Source organism: Pseudophryne corroboree, chromosome 6, assembly GCF_028390025.1.
Source record: "Pseudophryne corroboree isolate aPseCor3 chromosome 6, aPseCor3.hap2, whole genome shotgun sequence".
Classification (NCBI taxonomy): Eukaryota; Metazoa; Chordata; class Amphibia; order Anura; family Myobatrachidae; genus Pseudophryne; species Pseudophryne corroboree.
The window spans coordinates 29,665,111-29,688,539 of record NC_086449.1 but is presented as its reverse complement, the minus strand read 5'-3'; the positions used below and the strand labels follow the sequence as shown (position 1 = coordinate 29,688,539).

Sequence of the window (23,429 nt, the reverse complement as noted above, 5' to 3'; positions counted from 1 at the left end):
CTTAGTTACTACAGTATATCTCTCTGATCCATGTTAGGATCATGTTAACATGGTCTCACAATAAAGGTCTGGTTTTGAACCCAGGCCCTTGTGGGCTGTGGACCTGCTGGTTGAGCCACAGCAGTTGTTTGCTCAGATTCTTGTTTTGGACATTGTCATCATACCTTCTGAGCTGTTCCAGCTCTCTCCCCTTTTCCTGTCTACTCTGCCAGCTGTGGGTATACAGTACAGTGTATGGCAGCAAGTCAGGACATTCAGTGCTGGTGATATTACCTGGGGAGCCTATTTTTCCGTATTTGCTCAACTCATGTCAATCGCAAGCTATGCAACTGTCAAGAAGTGGTTATTAATATGCTTTTTAGTCCTTAAATAATAGAAGTGGACCATACATTTTAATACCCAATCACAGCAATAAAATACCATACTTCAGACATTTGCAATACTTTATTATTTTTAATATTATGATATGATGTTGCTCAATGAAATATAATAAAATATCAATCATTGGTTGTACTAGTGAATTTCTCAGCAAATATACAGATTTATCTGTCTATCTTCTCTATTCCTGACCCCTTTTCGACCTAGTTATAATCTTGCTGCAGCGATTGTATCACTTTGCATAGAAATCTCAGCTTGGAGGAGGAACATTATCCTAGAGTGAAGATGAAAACTGATGTTTGAAGCGAGCTGCTCCAATTGCATTTACTATGTTTCATAAGTGGAGCTTTTAAAGCTACCTCTCTATCATTTTTTGTAGTAAGTGTTGGATTATGAAACCCTTGTTGGCCTGTGAGCATTAGTTCTGTGTGCAAATTGTTTCAGTATTTTAAGACCTGGGGTGCCTGAGCCACCCAACACCAGGGAAGGCTCTCACAAATTAACCTAGCCTTGCCTTTGCTCCATCACAGAACCTAATCTGAAACTAAAGGTTATATGGCCCTATCTCAGAGATTCTCAAATGTAGTCCTCAAGGCACCCCAACAGTCCAGGTTTTAAGTATATTTATGCTTGGCCACTGTTGACTTAATTAGTACCTCAGTAAATTTAATTTAACCATCTGTGCTGAGCCGTGGATATACTTAAAACCTGGACCGCTGGGGTGCCTTGAGGACTGCATTTGAGAACTGCTGCCCAATCAAATGATCATGTTACGTTGAGGTGTCAGAACCACAAGATACAAAAGCTATTGTAATAAGCATTGTAGCTGCTGGTAGAGGTAGTGTGTGTGGCTACAGTAAGGAAGAACTGTTCAGAATTAAATCAGGCATTGGCAATTTGCATCTCTGTACAGCTACCCGAGGTGCAACACTCATAGAACGAAGAGAGACTGTGGAAGGAGGAGACACCAAACATGAACCAGTCACTGTACAATTGTTATCACGGTCAACCGAAGTCAACCATAACTGTCCTCTTTGTGTAAATTCTAGTCTTGTAGCCTCCAGCAACACGTGAAAGTCTTCTTGGTAAAAGGTCAATTCCAAGGAGTAAATGGTAGTGTACAGTAAAATTTCATCTAATTCCTTCTCTACTTTTGCCCATTAGATTCTCTCTGAAGTTCATGTTGGGTTGGAATAATATTATGAAACATTTAGGGAGAAACATGCAGATCACAAGGGCCCAACTTGAAGATAAGATGGCAAAGACTTCCATGGCAATAACATATTGGCCACGAGCACTCAAAGTGGCCGGGATAAAGGACAGCCAGACGCTGAGGAAGGCCAGCATGCTAAACGTGATGAACTTGGCCTCATTGAAGCTGCTAGGAAGACTCCTTGAGAAGAAGGCAACAATGAAACTGATCAATGAGAGCAAACCGAGGTATCCCAACATGCACCAGAAGGCAAAAGGGCAACCCTCATTACATTGAGCGATGATGACTCCAGGCTCAGTTACAGAGTTGTATTCTGGAAACGGAGGGGAACGAGTAAGCCAAAGAACACAAATAAAAAACTGTACAAGTGAGCATAGGAAGATTATCATGTAGGACACCTTAGGACTTGTCCATCTCCTGAGTCTACTGTTAGGCTTGATAGCCATAAATGCAAATACAACCATAGTGGTTTTGGCCAAGATTACTGAGATGCAAATGGCAAAGACCATTCCAAATACTGTTTGTCTCAGAAGACACTTCTCTTTCTTGGGGTAACCGATTAAATTTAAAGAACACAAAAAGCAGAGGGATATAGACAGCAGAAGATGGCAACTCAAAGTGTAGTTGTTAGCTTTAACAATTGGAGTACTCCTGTAGTGGACAAAAATGCACAAAATGAAGACTGTGATTATGGAAGAGATGATGCCAGTAGATGTCAAGGAAGTGCCTAATGATCCTTCAAATGAAAGGAACTCAATTGTCTTTGAAATGCATTTGGTCTTCTGAATATTGGGCCACAGATTCCATGGACATTTGTAGCAATCATCTGAGTCTGAATAAGAGATAATAAATGAAAAACAGAAGAATAGCGATCAGCATTACCACTGATAATTTGGAACAAACTGGTTTTCACTCACCTGTTTTATTGGAGATTTCACCGTATGGACACAGGATGCACTGGAAGCAACACGTGGGTTCTCCTCGTCTGATGACCCTTCTGAAACCTGGAGAACAACTGCCACTGCAGACGGATGCTGGGACCTTTAGATATATGAACATGATTTTTGTTTCAGATGAGATTTAGCCATAATCCATTGACTGCTGTCCTCCAGCCTTTTTATAATATACCTGTCCTGTTCCCGGGGGCCACCTGATGACACTTAAATTAATGGTGAAGATGTTCCCATCAGTGGCGGCTGTATCATAGCTTCCCACTTTGACTGTCTTCATGAGTCCATTAGCTCCCACTTGCCAGTTAACAATGTCATATATTGCTGGGAGATCCCCATTTTCATCAAAGAAGACCTTTCTCCCATCGTTCAGTAACACTTCTACATTCTGAATGTAGTGTTTAAGCTGTAGTGATAAATTATACAATATTACGCACTATTGCAAAATTGGCCTCATACAGATGTAGATGCAACTGCCATCGCAACTGCAACCTTTCACAAATCGTAAATAGGAATATATACTAATGTCTACAAAGCTTACCTGAGCATAAGGCCGCCCACTGGTGCCTTCTCATATCCGTCTGACAACAAACTACAGTGTAAACATCGATAACATCATATAACTATAAGACGGTGTGTCAACGGTTTTGACACACCCGCCTTTATCTGACCACCACCCATTACCTCCCCCAAACAATGGCCACCCGTCACTCACTTTGTGAGTGATTCCTCTCTGTGAGTGGCGCCACAAATCAATCGCAGCCCGTGCGCAGTGCGGCTTCGGCGCATGCACAATGGCTAACAATCACTCCACTTGCATACATATCGTCTGATGCATCCGCATCTGAATGAGGCCCAATATCCATTATTTCATTCATGTCAATTCTTGCACTTTTATTTTTTTTAATTACATAGAAAACGGACGTCGGAATCCCAACACTACTCTGAATGCCGACACCGGGGCATCCAGAATGGGTGCACCATCCCGGCGCCGGAATCCCGACAGCCGGGATGACGAATGAAGAGAGAGATAAGCCGTGCATGGGGGAGGTCAGGTTTAGGCTGCGTTCTGGGGGTTACGGTTAGGCAGTGTCCCTGGGGGGTAGGGTTAGGCTACGGGGAGGGGGGTTAGGGTTAGGCACCCCCCTCAGAGGGTTAGGGCTAGGCTACAGAGGGGGGGGGTTAGGTTTAGGCACCTCTGAGGGGTGGTTAGTGTTAGGCACTAAGGGGGGAGGTTAGTGTTAGGCTCCGTGTAGGGAAGGAACGGTTTGGGGTGTGGGGAGAGGGGAGAACGCTCATTACTCACCCGTCTGCTTTTTAATCAAAGGGATCCTGATGTCAGTATTTTGAACCTCATACTGATCCCGTAGATAGATACAGATGTATCCCAATACAGCCTTGCTGTTTATAGCAGTGTACTGTAGCAGGATTGCGATGCATATGCATCTCGGCATGCTGCTGTATGAGCATTGCAAAAATTCCTCCCAATTGAATGAATGGGCGCAGGAGCCAATCAAAACACTCCTGGAACGTATGCCAGGAGATGTGTGTTACACATTGCAGCTACAACATAAAAGGATACATCTGTAGATAAACAGATACATACAGTAGTATTTTGGACCCAATAAATGCAAAAAATCATGAAGTACGTGACCTGCTGCTGACCTGAAACTAAACAAATAATGATGGATATATTATGAACATGATGTCCACCCAAGGCAGAGGACCTAAACACATTTTTTAACAAAGCTTGCTCAGTATATTTGTTAGAGCCATTGATGTTTGGAGATGATTTTCAGTCCAACCAACCAACTAGTTGGACGGTTGAATGACAGTTGGTCCAGTGTATGGCAAGCTTTTGCGCTCAGAGTGTGCACCTGCATTTTCTTTTTTACTTCCGATATTGGTGCTAATGACTGGATGGAGTACCCACCATTCTACTCAAAGGGGGTTGAGTTTTACTATATCGTTAGTAATCCTGTAAATGTAGTCATTGTTCTTTCTTTTCTTTTATACTATACATATTTCCTGGTGTTTATGGGGTTTATTCATGAAGCAGTGAAAAGTTTGGAGACATGAGCCAGTGGAGAAGTTGCCCATGGCAACCAATCAGCATTGACGTAACATTTATAATTTGCATACTATACAGTTGTATGAAACAGCTGATGAGAAGTTGCCCACGGCAACCAATCAGCATTGACGTAACATTTATAATTTGCATACTATACAGTTGTATGAAACAGCTGATTGGTTGCCGTGGGCAACTTCTCCGCAGGCTTACTTCTTCACTCTTTTCACTGCTTCATGAATAGACCCCTAAATCTGGTAAAAACATTTTTTTTTTATTGAAAAACTTCTTACACAACTTTTAATCAGTTCCACAACTGACTTTACAGAAGTAACTTTGCTTTCTTATGATTACCACCTGCCAAGGTTGGAAGCTCTGTAAGTTAGCACAACTTCCATTGTGGAAAGGTCCTCTTCCTTCCGAACAGGTGGTCATGTCATGAAGCGATTTGCCAATGACTTGTACAGAAGTGTAGATAGTAAAGGAATCCCTTAAACTGGAAACGTCGGTGTAGACATTATTAATGGTAGAGAGGTCTTCAAATCCGGTACACAACTTGGTTAAATTAACCATTGGATTGGGAAATTGACAACAAAAGTTTTTCTCCCAAAATATCTCATTTAAGGATTTCTCTGAATGATTAAGGTAATGAGGATGGATGAGCCTTGCGTATTCTCCAAACCCTGGGATGGTTGAGCTGTAGAAGGCAAAGCCAATAGAGCCCGATAGTATAGTAGAGTATTTATCCACTCTTAACAAATTTGAAGTAGACCAAGCTTCACTGGCCACAAAGATCTTCCCAGTAACATTTTGCTTCAACATCTCATCCAACAGTAGCACAAAGAACAGGTCACTAGCGAAAACAAGCACAACCTTTGACGTTGACTCCTTTATGACTTTAGTGATGTATGGGATATTTCGATTCACACCATCAGCCACAATGAACTCTGTGAAGGCCACACAAGCTCTAGCCTTGAGAATCTCCTTCTTGATGTCTTGAATACCCTGCTGTCCATAGTCATTTCCAATTGCAACCAACCCCACCCATGTCCATTCAAATTGCAGCATCAATTTGGCCAAGCCCCGTGACTGAAAAGCATCACTGGGAACAGTCCTGAAGAAGGAGGGGAACTGTCTGCGGTCACTCAACAAGGAGCTCGTAGAGAAATGACTGATCTGTAAAATATTTTGCAATGCATTATAAATTAAATCATTTTTTTATATGTTCTCTACTAACCTATGCTTGCTTTGCAAATTGCAACTTTATTGGACATTTTCATCGAAATTAAATATAACCTATAGCTACATTTACTGTTACATAGATTTACTTGGATGCAGTTCTTATCTGAGCTACAAAAAATGGTGGCAGTACTATATGTGTTTATGTATACTAGTCAGTTGATTAACCAAAAAGTCACTCCCCTTAACCAATGACATCATGATGTCAGGCCAAGGGGACAGGCCACCGGAACCGGTAAGTGCAGCACTGCCCAGAGTTTCCTTAGCTGCTGCTGCAGAGGTACTGGCTGCAGGGCACCATTGCAGACAACCCACTAGCCAGATGCAGGGACCATGGGGCAGCAACGGTGTTGCCCAAAAAGTTATGGCCCTGGAACCATAGCAAGATGCATCAGCAAATGAGAGCAAGCTGCGATAAAAACTATTGCAGAGACCACAAGTGGTGCCACCATCCTGGAGGCAGGGCATATGGGGTGTCGTCATTGTTGCCCCATGACACATGTATTTGGCTTGCAAGGTACCATACATCCTAGAGAGTTACCTGGTCCTGGCAGCCCTGCCCCCTCATCATTACATCATGGCATCACATGTGCAGGGTGCATGCCCAGCACAGGGTGTAGTCTCGCCCTGATTCTGCCCTGCCAGAGCACATTATTATGCATATCTACTGATCACTCTATGGAGCATGGTCGCCCATAGGTGGCAGTGCAGAGACACACGCCATGATCTTAGGAGCCCATGCATGTCATGGAGCAAATGTATATTAAGAAGAAACGTTTCTAACCCATTGGTGGTTTGCTTTACCCACCTCGAACAATACCACATTTATTTGATTAACTAGACATTAAGATACAACAATATTCAGTCTCACATCTCAAGGGGAGATCAAGGGGATTAGGAATCTTATGGGTGGTCCTGCTCGGGGGAGGGCGGGGCAGCTTCACAAACTAGATGAGTGCCTAATTTAGGGGTACTAAGAGGTAGAATATATTGGTGTACCGGAACATTGTGTAAATGTTCTCCCACAATCCCTAATATTGGCATAATGATGGACCAAGATCGGGTGACAGACAATAACCATACGGTACATAAACACCAAACATTCAAACCACAGAAACAAAGGTCAAACAAATAGGAAGGGAGAGAGGGATTACCATAAAAAAAAAGATGATGAGTTGCCCTCAAATGGGTGTGGTATGTTAGATAGCCTAGACTTAGGTCAACAGTGTCTAGGTCGACAGTAAGTAGGTCGACATAGTTTCTAGGTCGACAGGGAGTCTAGGTTGACAAGTACTAGGTCAACATGAAAAAAGGTCAACATGAGTTTGTTTGTTTTTTGTAAATGGTGTAGTTTTCTTCGTAGAGTGACCGGGAACCCCAATTAGTAGTGCATCGGGTCCCCTTGCATGGCTCGCGGGCAAGGTGCCTCGTTCCGCTACCGCTGCGCTTGGCAAAGGTTAACATTCCCAATTGTAGTCCACGTTGATCGTAAAGTATAAAAAAGTTCTAAATTTTTTTTTTATGTGAAAAACTCATGTCGACTTTTTGTCATGTCGACCTAGTACATGTCGACCTAGAAACCATGTCGACCTACTTACTGTCGACCAATAGTGGTCAACATAGACATTGCCGACCTAAGTGTTGGTGACCTAGAGACCGGATCCCCCACAAACAACTATTTATAAATAGACATAAACCCTCCTGTCTTTAATATAAATGGTTAACAAACCCGTCAATCAAAATGTACAGTACCTCAATTAAACCGGTCACGTACTCTTCTTAAAGGGGGGTGAGGAATAGACTCTATGCCGGACCCACTTAGAGGTTTAATTAAGTCCAGCCAGAGATACCTGGTTTGGGCTTCAGTTATGGAAGTCAGCAGACACGTGGACTGTCATTACTACGTGTGGCACATTTTTAGTATCATTAGAACTTTAGTATGTTTCAGGTCTTTAGACAAAGGAAAAGAAATCACAGGGTAATTAGGAAGTGCACCTGCACCGCAGTAAGACAAAGTGCACATTTGTGAATCAGAGTTGGACTTACAGGAGGTGCTTTATTTCCAGTTGATGTCCCAGGAGCATCACTGAGCATGAATAGCGAAGGTGTCAGCTAACGAGGTTCTAGGGAGCGATGCGTAGCTGTTTGCGGAGCCTATCTTGCGTGATTTTGCTCTGTGTGTGCTCTGATTGCATCCACCCTTGCAACCAAATAAGTGATACTAGGTCATAACAAAGTGCCCTCATCTAGTTCGTGCACAAATGTGTCTCTCCTCACATAGTGCAGGGGATGTGAGGCAGAGCTGGGTTAGATGCAGCGGCTGGTGAGGAGGGCTGGTTCCGCCCCCTGGGCATCTTGCCCTGTGTGGCAGTACCCGCCCTCCTTACAGCCATGCATGGGCGTATATCTATAATGTGTGCAGGGGGTACCACACTGCAGCCATAGACTATATTCACCACTCGCCCCATTTTCCTGGAGATCTGCGAATGCGCAGTAGTGTCTGGCACAGTGCCAGAGTCTGCATAGTACATGCGCCGCCTGGAGATGGTATGCCCACATGCAAACTGTGCGTGCTTGTGTACCTCCTCCCTTGAACTGCCCCTAACTAACTGCTCATATGATCAGTCCCACAGAGGCTTAGTAGACCTGTAGCTCAGCCAACATAACACTATCTTTGCAGCACATTTGTGGTTACAAAGACAACGCAGAGAATATAGGCAAACGTGGGTTTGGCCCTTTCTTAGCTCCATGTCCTTCCCTCGTCTCTCTCTCTCTCACTCTCTTTCTCTCTCTCTATCTCTCTCTCTCTCTCTCTCTCTCTCTCTCTCTCTGAAACATAGAACAGAGGATCACTATCCTTACCCACCTGTGGATGTCTGTACAATCCCAGCACGTGAGCCATGAGAATCGAGGATGACGACATTGTGTGTCCCAGTACAGCGGCCAAAGGCGGCTTCTCCTGGCAACGATAATTGGGTATTGGCTGGGGCTGACCCGTCATCATCCACAAGGTTCCATCCAGTTCTTTCCTCAGAGCAGCACAAGAGTCAAAGGCAATAAACCCCAATGTAGTGTTAGGGAGAAGGTCCAACCGTCCATTAATCTCTTCTAGGGCAAACCTCATGGCCTGGTACTGCTGAAACATCTCAAGCAGGAACCTGGACGATGAGAAAATAAAACCTGAGAGTGAAGGTTAGGATGAGGTGTTTAGCATTATATGAAAGTATCAATAGCACAATTTTTTTAACTCTATTTCCCTGTTGGTGCCCCATTATCCTCAATAAGGGTTCGGTACGTTTTGTTGATGACCACAATGTCAACAGTTATTATTGAGACACCACAATGTCGACAGACAAGTTGAAACTTTCAATAACCTCAGTGTTAACTTACTGACACTGTCCAAATGTCAACATATTCAAAATGTTGACAGCCAACATTTCAACAGGTATATTATAGAGACACCCAATTTTAACCCTAACCCAGCCTTAAAAGTTCTATTGTTGACATGTGGACTGTGTCAATGTTTCATATGTCAACATTTTAGTTGGCAACATTTCATATGTCAACATTTTAACTGTGTCAACATTTTGCAGGTGTCAACATGTTGGGTGTCGACACCTTAACCATCTGGACATTAAGACATTTAACGTTTTGGTGTCGACCTTTTGACTGGACAATCTGTTGGTTGACATGCATCCCCTTCAATTGCCCTAATTTCTTTCCCTCTAGTAAAATTAGTGCAACAATTAATTTGCCCCTTTTAAGAGAACATTGGGGCAGATGTACTCCACCTTTTAGAGAAATAAAGTGGACGGAGAAAAAGCACTAACCAACCAGCTCCTGTCATTTTCCAAAAACAGCCTGTAACATCGCAGTTAAGAGCTGATTGGCTGGTACTTTAGCTCTCTCCACGTTATTTCTCTCCAAGACTTAGGACATAGACCCCATTATTCTGTTTTTAAACAGTTACACCAGAGAGTACTTCTAACTAATAGGGTGTTATCTCACATTACCTGGAAACTTTTTAACTGGGTTGAGTCTCTCCTGCACACAGCTGTTAAAGGCATTAGGTATGCAGTAGTGGATCTTGCCACGGGCAAGCAGGACTTTTGCCCGGGGCGCCGCCTTCCGGAGGGCGCCGCACCATGGCAAGATCCGCTGCTGCTGTGCCCCCCGCTGCCCGGTCTGTCCCGCTGCCCCCCCGCTGTGAAGGGAACTAGACAGCAAAAAACGCAGCCCAGCGATCAGATCTGAATGACCCCCTTTGTGTGTTTGCAATTCTGACAAAGTGCCAATTTTGATTATAATTTAATACTAGATCAGAGGTTCCCAAACTGTGTGCCGTGGCTCCCTGGGGTGCCTCGGGACACTTGCAGGGGTGCCCTGGGTTGGTGGTCCAGGACCAATTCAAATTATTCAATATAATAGGCAAAACCAGTGCTGGTGGCTGCCAGTCATAAAATATGTGGCCAAACAGAAGCAAATCTTGTCCCTCACCACACAACTGACCCTAAGGATGACATATAAACGCAATCTACTTAATGTAATATTTCTTTCTAAATTTCTCAATAAGAAATTTTTGGCCTAGGGGTGCCGTGAAAAAAATTCTGATATTCTAGGACGCCGTGATTCAAAAAAGTTTGGAAACCACTGGCCTAGATAGTCAAAATTGATTTGCCTGCACAGTCTATCTAACCTTGCGATACCGAACCCGGGGGAGGGCGCATCGGGATCGCATCGGTATTGCAAGGGGGCTAACACCTTGTGATTTGCACTAACTTCCCTTTGCGATTTTGACTATATAGTCAAACTTGCAAGGATAAATCTCACCGTGTGTACACACCTTAAGACCAGAGTGGGGCGGATTCAGGAATGCAAGCTATTTCTATAATCCTGCTATTCTCCAATGGTTTAGGATCTGCGCATGAGCAAAGGTCGTGGTCATTGGCGTTTCTATAATGGGTGCAGTGTGTGCGGTGCTCACGGACCTCTGAGTCCAGGGGGGCCCACACTGCACACACTGCACCCATTTCTCCTATACTTACCTTTCCGGAGTCCATCGCTGACCGTGTGTGGGCTAGAGATGAGCGGGTTCGGTTCCTCGGAATCCGAACCCGCCCGAACTTCATGTTTTTTTACACGGGTCCGAGCGACTCGGATCTTCCCGCCTTGCTCGGTTAACCCGAGCGCGCCCGAACGTCATCATCACGCTGTCGGATTCTCGCGAGGCTCGGATTCTATCGCGAGACTCGGATTCTATATAAGGAGCCGCGCGTCGCCGCCATTTTTCACACGTGCATTGAGATTCATAGGGAGAGGACGTGTCTGGCGTCCTCTCCGTTTATAGAGATTCGAGAAGAGAGTGAGACAGAGAGAGACACAGTAGTAATTTGGGGAGCATTAGGAGGAGTACTACTACTACTAGTACTTGCTGAAGTGATAGAGAGAGATAGTGTGACTGTATTATCTGACTTGTGGGGGAGACACTGACAGTGGGGAGCAGTTAGAGTCTGAGAGCAGGACTCAGGACTCAGGAGTACATATAACGTACAGTGCACACTTTTGCTGCCAGAGTGCCAGCCACACTGCCATTGTTTGTGACCACACTGACCACCAGTATAATATATATTGTGATTGTCTGCTTAGGACTCAGGAGTACTACTTGCAAGTTGCTGATAGTGTGACCAGTGACCTGACCACCAGTTTAATAAATCACCACCAGTTTATGAGTTTAATATATATTATATATATATATATATATAATTGTATATAATATATATATAATATTGTATACCACCTAGCACCTACCCGTGTTTTTTTTTTTTTTTTCTTCTTCTTTATACATACTACTATAGTAGCTTACTGTAGCAGTCTGCGGTGCTGCTGAGCTGACAGTGTCCAGCAGGTCCGTCATCAGTCATTACATAATAAATATATAATATATACCTGTCCGGCTGCAGTATTAGTGATATTATATATACATATATATTGATTTCATCTCATTATCATCCAGTCTATATTATCAGCAGACACAGTACGTTAGTCCACGGCTGTAGCTACCTCTGTGTCGGCACTCGGCAGTCCATCCATAATTGTATACCACCTACCCGTGGTTGTTGTTTTTTTCTTTCTTCTTTATACATACTACTATAGTAGCTTACTGTAGCAGTCTGCGGTGCTGCTGAGCTGACAGTGTCCAGCAGGTCCGTCATCAGTCATTACATAATAAATATATAATATATACCTGTCCGGCTGCAGTACTAGTGATATTATATATACATATATATTGATTTCATCTCATTATCATCCAGTCTATATTATCAGCAGACACAGTACGTTAGTCCACGGCTGTAGCTACCTCTGTGTCGGCACTCGGCAGTCCATCCATAATTGTATACCACCTACCCGTGGTTGTTGTTTTTTTCTTTCTTCTTTATACATACTACTATAGTAGCTTACTGTAGCAGTCTGCGGTGCTGCTGAGCTGACAGTGTCCAGCAGGTCCGTCATCAGTCATTACATAATAAATATATAATATATACCTGTCCGGCTGCAGTACTAGTGATATTATATATACATATATATTGATTTCATCTCATTATCATCCAGTCTATATTATCAGCAGACACAGTACGTTAGTCCACGGCTGTAGCTACCTCTGTGTCGGCACTCGGCAGTCCATCCATAATTGTATACCACCTACCCGTGGTTGTTTTTTTTTTCTTTCTTATTTATACATACTACTATAGTAGCTTACTGTAGCAGTCTGCGGTGCTGCTGAGCTGACAGTGTCCAGCAGGTCCGTCATCAGTCATTACATAATAAATATATAATATATACCTGTCCGGCTGCAGTACTAGTGATATTATATATACATATATATTGATTTCATCTCATTATCATCCAGTCTATATTATCAGCAGACACAGTACGTTAGTCCACGGCTGTAGCTACCTCTGTGTCGGCACTCGGCAGTCCATCCATAATTGTATACCACCTACCCATGGTTGTTGTTTTTTTCTTTCTTCTTTATACATACTACTATAGTAGCTTACTGTAGCAGTCTGCGGTGCTGCTGAGCTGACAGTGTCCAGCAGGTCCGTCATCAGTCATTACATAATAAATATATAATATATACCTGTCCGGCTGCAGTACTAGTGATATTATATATACATATATATTGATTTCATCTCATTATCATCCAGTCTATATTAGCAGCAGACACAGTACGGTAGTCCACGGCTGTAGCTACCTCTGTGTCGGCACTCGGCAGTCCATCCATAATTGTATACCACCTACCCGTGGTTGTTGTTTTTTTTTTTCTTCTTTATACATACTACTATAGTAGCTTACTGTAGCAGTCTGCGGTGCTGCTGAGCTGACAGTGTCCAGCAGGTCCGTCATCAGTCATTACATAATAAATATATAATATATACCTGTCCGCTGCAGTACTAGTGATATTATATATACATATATATTGATTTCATCTCATTATCATCCAGTCTATATTAGCAGCAGACACAGTACGGTAGTCCACGGCTGTAGCTACCTCTGTGTCGGCACTCGGCAGTCCATCCATAATTGTATACCACCTACCCGTGGTTGTTTTTTTTTTCTTTCTTCTTTATACATACTACTATAGTAGCTTACTGTAGCAGTCTGCGGTGCTGCTGAGCTGACAGTGTCCAGCAGGTCCGTCATCAGTCATTACATAATAAATATATAATATATACCTGTCCGGCTGCAGTACTAGTGATAGTATATATACATATATATTGATTTCATCTCATTATCATCCAGTCTATATTATCAGCAGACACAGTACGGTAGTCCACGGCTGTAGCTACCTCTGTGTCGGCACTCGGCAGTCCATCCATAATTGTATACCACCTACCCGTGGTTGTTGTTTTTTTCTTTCTTCTTTATACATACTACTATAGTAGCTTACTGTAGCAGTCTGCGGTGCTGCTGAGCTGACAGTGTCCAGCAGGTCCGTCATCAGTCATTACATAATAAATATATAATATATACCTGTCCGGCTGCAGTACTAGTGATATTATATATACATATATATTGATTTCATCTCATTATCATCCAGTCTATATTAGCAGCAGACACAGTACGGTAGTCGACGGCTGTAGCTACCTCTGTGTCGGCACTCGGCAGTCCATCCATAAGTATACTAGTATCCATCCATCTCCATTGTTTACCTGAGGTGCCTTTTAGTTGTCCCTATTAAAATATGGAGAACAAAAATGTTGAGGTTCCAAAATTAGGGAAAGATCAAGATCCACTTCCACCTCGTGCTGAAGCTGCTGCCACTAGTCATGGCCGAGACGATGAAATGCCAGCAACGTCGTCTGCCAAGGCCGATGCCCAATGTCATAGTACAGAGCATGTAAAATCCAAAACACCAAATATCAGTAAAAAAAGGACTCCAAAACCTAAAATAAAATTGTCGGAGGAGAAGCGTAAACTTGCCAATATGCCATTTACCACACGGAGTGGCAAGGAACGGCTGAGGCCCTGGCCTATGTTCATGGCTAGTGGTTCAGCTTCACATGAGGATGGAAGCACTCAGCCTCTCGCTAGAAAAATGAAATGACTCAAGCTGGCAAAAGCACCGCAAAGAACTGTGCGTTCTTCGAAATCCCAAATCCACAAGGAGAGTCCAATTGTGTCGGTTGCGATGCCTGACCTTCCCAACACTGGACGTGAAGAGCATGCGCCTTCCACCATTTGCACGCCCCCTGCAAGTGCTGGAAGGAGCACCCGCAGTTCCAGTCAGATTGAAGATGTCAGTGTTGAAGTACACCAGGATGAGGAGGATATGGGTGTTGCTGGCGCTGGGGAGGAAATTGACCAGGAGGATTCTGATGATGAGGTGGTTTGTTTAAGTCAGGCACCCGGGGAGACACCTGTTGTCCGTGGGAGTATTATGGCCATTGACATGCCTGGTGAAAATACCAAAAAAATCAGCTCTTCGGTGTGGAAGTATTTCAACAGAAATGCGGACAACAGGTGTCAAGCCGTGTGTTGCCTTTGTCAAGCTGTAATAAGTAGGGGTAAGGACGTTAACCACCTCGGAACATCCTCCCTTATACGTCACCTGCAGCGCATTCATAATAAGTCAGTGACAAGTTCAAAAACTTTGGGTGACAGCGGAAGCAGTCAACTGACCAGTAAATCCCTTCCTCTTGTAACCAAGCTCACGCAAACCACCCCACCAACTCCCTCAGTGTCAATTTCCTCCTTACCCAGGAATGCCAATAGTCCTGCAGGCCATGTCACTGGCAATTCTGACGAGTCCTCTCCTGCCTGGGATTCCTCCGATGCATCCTTGAGTGTAATGCCTACTGCTGCTGGCGCTGCTGTTGTTGCTGCTGGGAGTCGATCGTCATCCCAGAGGGGAAGTCGTAAGCCCACTTGTACTACTTCCAGTAAGCAATTGACTGTCCAACAGTCCTTTGCGAGGAAGATGAAATATCACAGCAGTCATCCTGCTGCAAAGCGGATAACTGAGGCCTTGACAACTATGTTGGTGTTAGACGTGCGTCCGGTATCCGCCGTTAGTTCACAGGGAACTAGACAATTTATTGAGGCAGTGTGCCCCCGTTACCAAATACCATCTAGGTTCCACTTCTCTAGGCAGGCGATACCGAGAATGTACACGGACGTCAGAAAAAGACTCACCAGTGTCCTAAAAAATGCATTTGTACCCAATGTCCACTTAACCACGGACATGTGGACAAGTGGAGCAGGGCAGGGTCAGGACTATATGACTGTGACAGCCCACTGGGTAGATGTATGGACTCCCGCCGCAAGAACAGCAGCGGCGGCACCAGTAGCAGCATCTCGCAAACGCCAACTCTTTCCTAGGCAGGCTACGCTTTGTATCACCGCTTTCCAGAATACGCACACAGCTGAAAACCTCTTACGGCAACTGAGGAAGATCATCGCGGAATGGCTTACCCCAATTGGACTCTCCTGTGGATTTGTGGCATCGGACAACGCCAGCAATATTGTGTGTGCATTAAATATGGGCAAATTCCAGCACGTCCCATGTTTTGCACATACCTTGAATTTGGTGGTGCAGAATTTTTTAAAAAACGACAGGGGTGTGCAAGAGATGCTGTCGGTGGCCAGAAGAATTGCGGTACACTTTCGGCGTACAGGCACCACGTACAGAAGACTGGAGCACCACCAAAAACAACTGAACCTGCCCTGCCATCATCTGAAGCAAGAAGTGGTAACGAGGTGGAATTCAACCATCTATATGCTTCAGAGGTTGGAGGAGCAGCAAAAGGCCATTCAAGCCTATACAATTCAGCACGATATAGTAGGTGGAATGCACCTGTCTCAAGCGCAGTGGAGAATGATTTCAACGTTGTGCAAGGTTCTGATGCCCTTTGAACTTGCCACACGTGAAGTCAGTTCAGACACTGCCAGCCTGAGTCAGGTCATTCCCCTCATCAGGCTTTTGCAGAAGAAGCTGGAGACATTGAAGGAGGAGCTAACACAGAGCGATTCCGCTAGGCATGTGGGACTTGTGGATGGAGCCCTTAATTCGCTTAACAAGGATTCACGGGTGGTCAATCTGTTGAAATCAGAGCACTACATTTTGGCCACCATGCTCGATCCTAGATTTAAAGCCTACCTTGGATCTCTCTTTCCGGCAGACACAAGTCTGCTGGGGTTCAAAGACCTGCTGGTGAGAAAATTGTCAAGTCAAGCGGAACGCGACCTGTCAACATCTCCTCCTTCACATTCTCCCGCAACTGGGGGTGCGAGGAAAAGGCTCAGAATTCCGAGCCCACCCGCTGGCGGTGATGCAGGGCAGTCTGGAGCGACTGCTGATGCTGACATCTGGTCCGGACTGAAGGACCTGACAACGATTACGGACATGTCGTCTACTGTCACTGCATATGATTCTCTCACCATTGAAAGAATGGTGGAGGATTATATGAGTGACCGCATCCAAGTAGGCACGTCACACAGTCCGTACTTATACTGGCAGGAAAAAGAGGCAATTTGGAGGCCCTTGCACAAACTGGCTTTATTCTACCTAAGTTGCCCTCCCACAAGTGTGTACTCCGAAAGAGTGTTTAGTGCCGCCGCTCACCTTGTCAGCAATCGGCGTACAAGGTTACATCCAGAAAATGTGGAGAAGATGATGTTCATTAAAATGAATTATAATCAATTCCTCCGTGGAGACATTGACCAGCAGCAATTGCCTCCACAAAGTACACAGGGAGCTGAGATGGTGGATTCCAGTGGGGACGAATTGATAATCTGTGAGGAGGGGGATGTACATGGTGATATATCGGAGGATGATGATGAGGTGGACATCTTGCCTCTGTAGAGCCAGTTTGTGCAAGGAGAGATTAATTGCTTCTTTTTAGGTGGGGGTCCAAACCAACCCGTCATTTCAGTCACAGTCGTGTGGCAGACCCTGTCACTGAAATGATGGGTTGGTTAAAGTGTGCATGTCCTGTTTATACAACATAAGGGTGGGTGGGAGGGCCCAAGGACAATTCCATCTTGCACCTCTTTTTTCTTTCATTTTTATTTGCGTCATGTGCTGTTTGGGGAGTGTTTTTTGGAAGGGCCATCCTGCGTGACACTGCAGTGCCACTCCTAGATGGGCCAGGTGTTTGTGTCGGCCACTAGGGTCGCTTAGCTTACTCACACAGCTACCTCATTGCGCCTCTTTTTTTCTTCTTTGCGTCATGTGCTGTTTGGGGAGTGTTTTTTGGAAGGGCCATCCTGCGTGACACTGCAGTGCCACTCCTAGATGGGCCCGGTGTTTGTGTCGGCCACTAGGGTCGCTTAGCTTACTCACACAGCTACCTCATTGCGTCTCTTTTTTTCTTTGCGTCATGTGCTGTTTGGGGAGGGTTTTTTGGAAGGGACATCCTGCGTGAGACACTGCAGTGCCACTCCTAGATGGGCCCGGTGTTTGTGTCGGCCACTAGGGTCGCTTATCTGACTCACACAGCTACCTCATTGCGCCTCTTTTTTTCTTTGCGTCATGTGCTGTTTGGGGAGGGTTTTTTGGAAGGGCCATCCTGCGTGACACTGCAGTGCCACTCCTAGATGGGCCCGGTGTTTTTGTCGGCCACTAGGGTCGCTTAGCTTACTCACACAGCTACCTCATTGCGCCTCTTTTTTTCTTCTTTGCGTCATGTGCTGTTTGGGGAGTGTTTTTTGGAAGGGCCATCCTGCGTGACACTGCAGTGCCACCCCTAGATGGGCCCGGTGTTTGTGTCGGCCACTAGGGTCGCTAAGCTTAGTCACACAGCTACCTCATTGCGCCTCTTTTTTTCTTTGCGTCATGTGCTGTTTGGGGAGGGTTTTTTGGAAGGGACATTCTGCGTGACACTGCAGTGCCACTCCTAGATGGGCCAGGTGTTTGTGTCGGCCACTAGGGTCGCTTATCTTACTCACACAGCTACCTCATTGCGCCTCTTTTTTTCTTCTTTGCGTCATGTGCTGTTTGGGGAGTGTTTTTTGGAAGGGCCATCCTGCGTGACACTGCAGTGACACTCCTAGATGGGCCCGGTGTTTGTGTCGGCCACTAGGGTCGCTAAGCTTAGTCACACAGCTACCTCATTGCGCCTCTTTTTTTCTTTGCGTCATGTGCTGTTTGGGGAGGGTTTTTTGGAAGGGACATCCTGCGTGAGACACTGCAGTGCCACTCCTAGATGGGCCCGGTGTTTGTATCGGCCACTAGGGTCGCTTATCTTACTCACACAGCTACCTCATTGCGCCTCTTTTTTTCTTTGCGTCATGTGCTGTTTGGGGAGGGTTTTTTGGAAGGGACATCCTGCGTGACACTGCAGTGCCACTCCTAGATGGGCCCGGTGTTTGTGTCGGCCACTAGGGTCGCTTATCTTACTCACACAGCTACCTCATTGCGCCTCTTTTTTTCTTTGCGTCATGTGCTGTTTGGGGAGGGTTTTTTGGAAGGGACATCCTGCGTGACACTGCAGTGCCACTCCTAGATGGGCCCGGTGTTTGTGTCGGCCACTAGGGTCGCTTATCTTACTCACACAGCTACCTCATTGCGCCTCTTTTTTTCTTTGCATCATGTGCTGTTTGGGGAGGGTTTTTTGGAAGGGACATCCTGCGTGAGACACTGCAGTGCCACTCCTAGATGGGCCCGGTGTTTGTGTCGGCCACTAGGGTCGCTTATCTTACTCACACAGCTACCTCATTGCGCCTCTTTTTTTCTTTGCGTCATGTGCTGTTTGGGGAGGGTTTTTTGGAAGGGACATCCTGCGTGACACTGCAGTGCCACTCCTAGATGGGCCCGGTGTTTGTGTCGGCCACTAGGGTCGCTTATCTTACTCACACAGCTACCTCATTGCGCCTCTTTTTTTCTTTGCGTCATGTGCTGTTTGGGGAGGGTTTTTTGGAAGGGCCATCCTGCGTGACACTGCAGTGCCACTCCTAGATGGGCCAGGTGTTTGTGTCGGCCACTAGGGTCGCTTATCTTACTCACACAGCTACCTCATTGCGCCTCTTTTTTTCTTTGCGTCATGTGCTGTTTGGGGAGGGTTTTTTGGAAGGGACATCCTGCGTGACACTGCAGTGCCACTCCTAGATGGGCCAGGTGTTTGTGTCGGCCACTATGGTCGCTTAGCTTAGTCATCCAGCGACCTCGGTGCAAATTTTAGGACTAAAAATAATATTGTGAGGTGTGAGGTATTCAGAATAGACTGAAAATGAGTGGAAATTATGGTTTTTGAGGTTAATAATACTTTGGGATCAAAATGACCCCCAAATTCTATGATTTAAGCTGTTTTTTAGTGTTTTTTGAAAAAAACACCCGAATCCAAAACACACCCGAATCCGACAAAAAAAATTCGGTGAGGTTTTGCCAAAACGCGGTCGAACCCAAAACACGGCCGCGGAACCGAACCCAAAACCAAAACACAAAACCCGAAAAATTTCAAGTGCACATCTCTAGTGTGGGCCCCCTCCTCTACAGTAGCCATCGCGCCGCTGCTAGCGCACCGACCTCTAGAGACTCTGGCACAGTGCCAGAGTCTACAGCGCATGTGCAGGACTCCGAAAAAATGGCGTGGCGGCCATTTTTCTGAGTGCTGCGCATGCGCTGTAGACTCTGGCACTGTGCCAGAGTCTACAGCGCTCAGAGCGCTAGCAGCGACACGACGGCTACGGGAGAGAAAGGGCGCCCAAACACGGAGTCTGCACACGGGTCCCCTCCTCTCTAGAGACGTCCCTGGTCGTGGTCCTGCGTCGTTAGACACTGTGTGGCTGCAGACGTCAGGTGATTGACAATCTGCAGCTGCTTGGAGGTGTGGTCCTGGTGCAAACGCGGGGTTTCTAAGGTGGGGTTTCCAGATATATGATTGATATATATATATATACTGTTACTGTATATATATATATTACACCGACCAGTTGCAGGCGGTACTTGCAGGACTTTTCAGAGTCTGATAATGATAGACTAAGCTCTCACTCTGTAGATACATATATTAAGCATCTACACCAACCTCCCCCACACTGCTGTCGACTATGTGACTCCCCCACTGCTGCCAAGTGCCCACCACTACAGCCATTGACAAAGTCCCGCAGCTCCTGCTGCTGCACCACTCTACCACCAGAACAGAGTTCTAGCCATTGCAGAGGTCCCGCAACTCCCGCAAGCTTCTGAGTGCCCGCCTCACCCGCCGCTGCTGAGGTCCTGTTTTCCCCGCCGCTGCCAAGTGCCCGGAGCTACTGAGTGCCCGCAGCTGCCAGTCATTGTGGGTGAGAAGCTGTCTCTGCCCACAAAAAAACAACTTTGTCCATCGGGGGGGGGGAAGGGTTCCTGTGCACTCAGAAACCCCCCCCTGTGTGCGCCACTGTGGTGGGGAGCATTTTGTTTGCAAGCCAAAGCTATTGGCTGGTTCCTCGGATGCAGGATCATGTATGAGAATAAACCAAGCCCTTATCCTGGCTTCCTCATTTCTCCACATTTGGCTATTTAACATTCATAGCACTTGACCTCAGACAAACCTCCTGTCATTTTTCAAGCACAGCCTGTAACATGACACCCAGTACGGTAAATAGCCCCGCCCATGCACGTCTTTGGCATGTTAAAGGGTGAGGCCTTGCAGGAAGGGGGCGTGGTCTCATGGGAAGGCCATGTTTACTTTGATCTGGGGGCGTGGTCTCACGGGGAGGGGAGTGACCTCATTGGAAGCCACCGCTTTATCATCACTCCAGGGGTGGTGCCCAACATTCCCGGAGATGCCAGCTTCTCCTCCGTGACAGGAGTCGGGCGTTGCACGATAATGTCAGTGCGGCACCCGGCTCCAAGTTACTGAGCAGCCAGCATTTTAGTTTCACCCCTTGGAAGGGTGGCACCTGGGTGCAGTTTGCACCCCTCATTTGTGACACCTCTGGCAGCCAGTACTTACCCTGCATGTAAACATAATAAATGTTAGCCCATAATGCATTTACAGTATTGTAGTCGTGTGAGAGGACATATAATACATAAGATGCAATGATGTCTTACGTGGAGCAGCCATCTTGTGTAGGGGCTTCTGTGAACGTGAATCTCTGGAAGAGTTTGTCGATGTGGAAGGGCAGCAGGGCCCCAATCAGGATGTCTCCAGCCTCCGTGACCCCGGAGAGGTGTGAGGCTCCCAGTCCACATCTCTTATCAGTGCATCGGGAGACTGGAATGATGTGAGAGAGAGTCAGGTACCACAGACACCAGTAGACGTGGTCGGTCAGCCTGCGGCCGGAGAGAGGGCAATATAATACCAGTACTGTTATACAGAGAGCATGAAATGAGAATGCGACAATTACGCTATATTATTAAATTCAGCCCTAAATCAATTACTCGCCTACTCTCCCGAAAGTTGCGGAAGACTCCTGAGTATTTGGGCAGTCACCCATGGAAGAAAGGCCAGGTCTCCTAGTGAAGCAGGAAGGATGAGGGGATCGTAGAGGGAATTGTGGTGCGGTATGGAGGGGGCGGGGCTAAATGTCATGAATTTGCATTTATTAGCCCTGCCCCCTACCTGCGGATTCGCAAATCACTGCCTTTTGGAGCGGGGCCTAGTGACTTGCAACCCGGCCCCGCCTTCTTCCGTGGCAGCCTGCATGTCCTCTTGGGGCTTCTCTCGAGATTGTGAATGTTGGCACATATGCCCTAAATTCAGACAACATGCTATCTTATTGTGACTGTTTTATTATTATTATTATTATTATTATTATTATTATTATTATTATTATGATAAGCAGAGACAAGCCTTTTCCTGTAGTTTTCACACAGAACCTTCAAAGTATATACATGTAACGCCAGTATATCTATTTCCCATAGTCCCACTGTGCCGCAGATTACAGCAATGTGATTAGTTAAGAAGAGAGTATTGACTGCATAGGAGAGAAAAGAGTTAAACATCTGGGGAGGGGTGGACCTAGCTGTGAGGAAAGTACAGCCTTCTTTAAGGGGAGGGCTTGATATATATAGGGAAGGTGAAGCCATCTTAAGTCTCTTGGTGATCTGGTTTTGGTGAGAGCTGCAGTGCCAGCAAAACTTGTTTATTAGGTATTCGTGCTGTGTCACCAGGATATACTGTCCCCTCTCTTTTGTACTCTCCTCTCCAGCATCCCAGGGTGTCCCTCACTGTTTTGATCGAAACTAAAATATTGTGGCTGCTGTTATGTCTGCTCGCCCCCAGCGCGTGCTAAGGGCCCCGGCTCGGTTCCGTGGGTCGGACGGCCGAGCGGGCCCTGAGGCGGCGGTGGGCGGTGTGGGGGACGGGGCTCCGTCCCCTAGGGCCTTATCAGATGCGCCCACAGGCAGCGCTGGCGGGGCCCGGGCGGACTCGCCGCCGGGTGCCGAGTTGGGCACTCCGGCCAGATGTGGGCGGCGTGGGGGACCAGGGGTCCCTGCAGGCCGCTCGAGTGTCGGCGGGCGGCGGCCGTCCCCGCCGGGAGCCGCCGAGCCCGGGGTCATGGCGGGCGCCCGCGGGCGCGCGCGTGCGCGCCGCGGGGGGCGCCAGTGTGCAGCAGGCTCAGTCTCTCCTTCCCCGCCGCTGTCGGCTGTTCGGGCCGGGCGGGGGGAGAGGAGGTCTCAGGGAGCTGGCGGTCGCCGCGCGGGGACTATTCAGGAGCCTCGCGCGGCGGCTGAGCAGGGGGAGCAGTCCGGGAGGCCGTTGGCGGGTGGATGTGGGGCGCGCGCTCGAGGTGCGCGCGCGCCCACGCTCGCTCCGGGTGCCGCTGGCCGCGCACGTGCGCGCGCAGCGGCGCCAGCAGTGCACGAATCAACCTCTTCTTCTCCCCGGATGCCGGAGTTCGGCAGGGGGAGAGACAGGTTGAGGGGGGTGCAGCGTGTGCCTCAGGGAGGCAGCGCTGGGAGCATGGTTAGTAATATAAATGATGGGGGCACAGCAGGAACGACAAGGGGTGGCCGCCAGCAACATGCGGGTGCACCCTCCGCTGGTCAGGTGACACGCGGGGGAGCACGCGCGGGGGGGCAGCAGGTCCCTGTCACCGTCGCAGGACGCAGCGGGGCCCGCGGCAGGAGGGGTGACAGGGAATGGGTCAGCGGCCGCAG

The 23,429-nt window shown here is 46.9% G+C and overlaps 2 protein-coding genes across 2 annotated transcripts; both read right to left on the bottom strand.

Annotated features, from left to right (window-relative positions):
* Nucleotides 1-477: 477 nt before the first annotated feature.
* LOC134934783 (vomeronasal type-2 receptor 26-like) lies at nucleotides 478-3,002 on the bottom strand. Its single transcript, XM_063930140.1, has 3 exons — nucleotides 2,720-3,002; nucleotides 2,509-2,632; nucleotides 478-2,423 (listed from the first exon to the last, which is right to left on the bottom strand). Exons 1-3 carry the CDS (start codon nucleotides 2,819-2,821, stop codon nucleotides 1,510-1,512), a joined length of 1,140 nt encoding a protein of 379 aa, XP_063786210.1. The 5' UTR covers nucleotides 2,822-3,002; the 3' UTR covers nucleotides 478-1,509.
* A 1,907-nt stretch (nucleotides 3,003-4,909) lies between these two features.
* LOC134934165 (extracellular calcium-sensing receptor-like) lies at nucleotides 4,910-9,002 on the bottom strand. Its single transcript, XM_063929661.1, has 2 exons — nucleotides 8,715-9,002; nucleotides 4,910-5,785 (listed from the first exon to the last, which is right to left on the bottom strand). Exons 1-2 carry the CDS (start codon nucleotides 8,991-8,993, stop codon nucleotides 4,910-4,912), a joined length of 1,155 nt encoding a protein of 384 aa, XP_063785731.1. The 5' UTR covers nucleotides 8,994-9,002.
* Nucleotides 9,003-23,429: the final 14,427 nt, after the last annotated feature.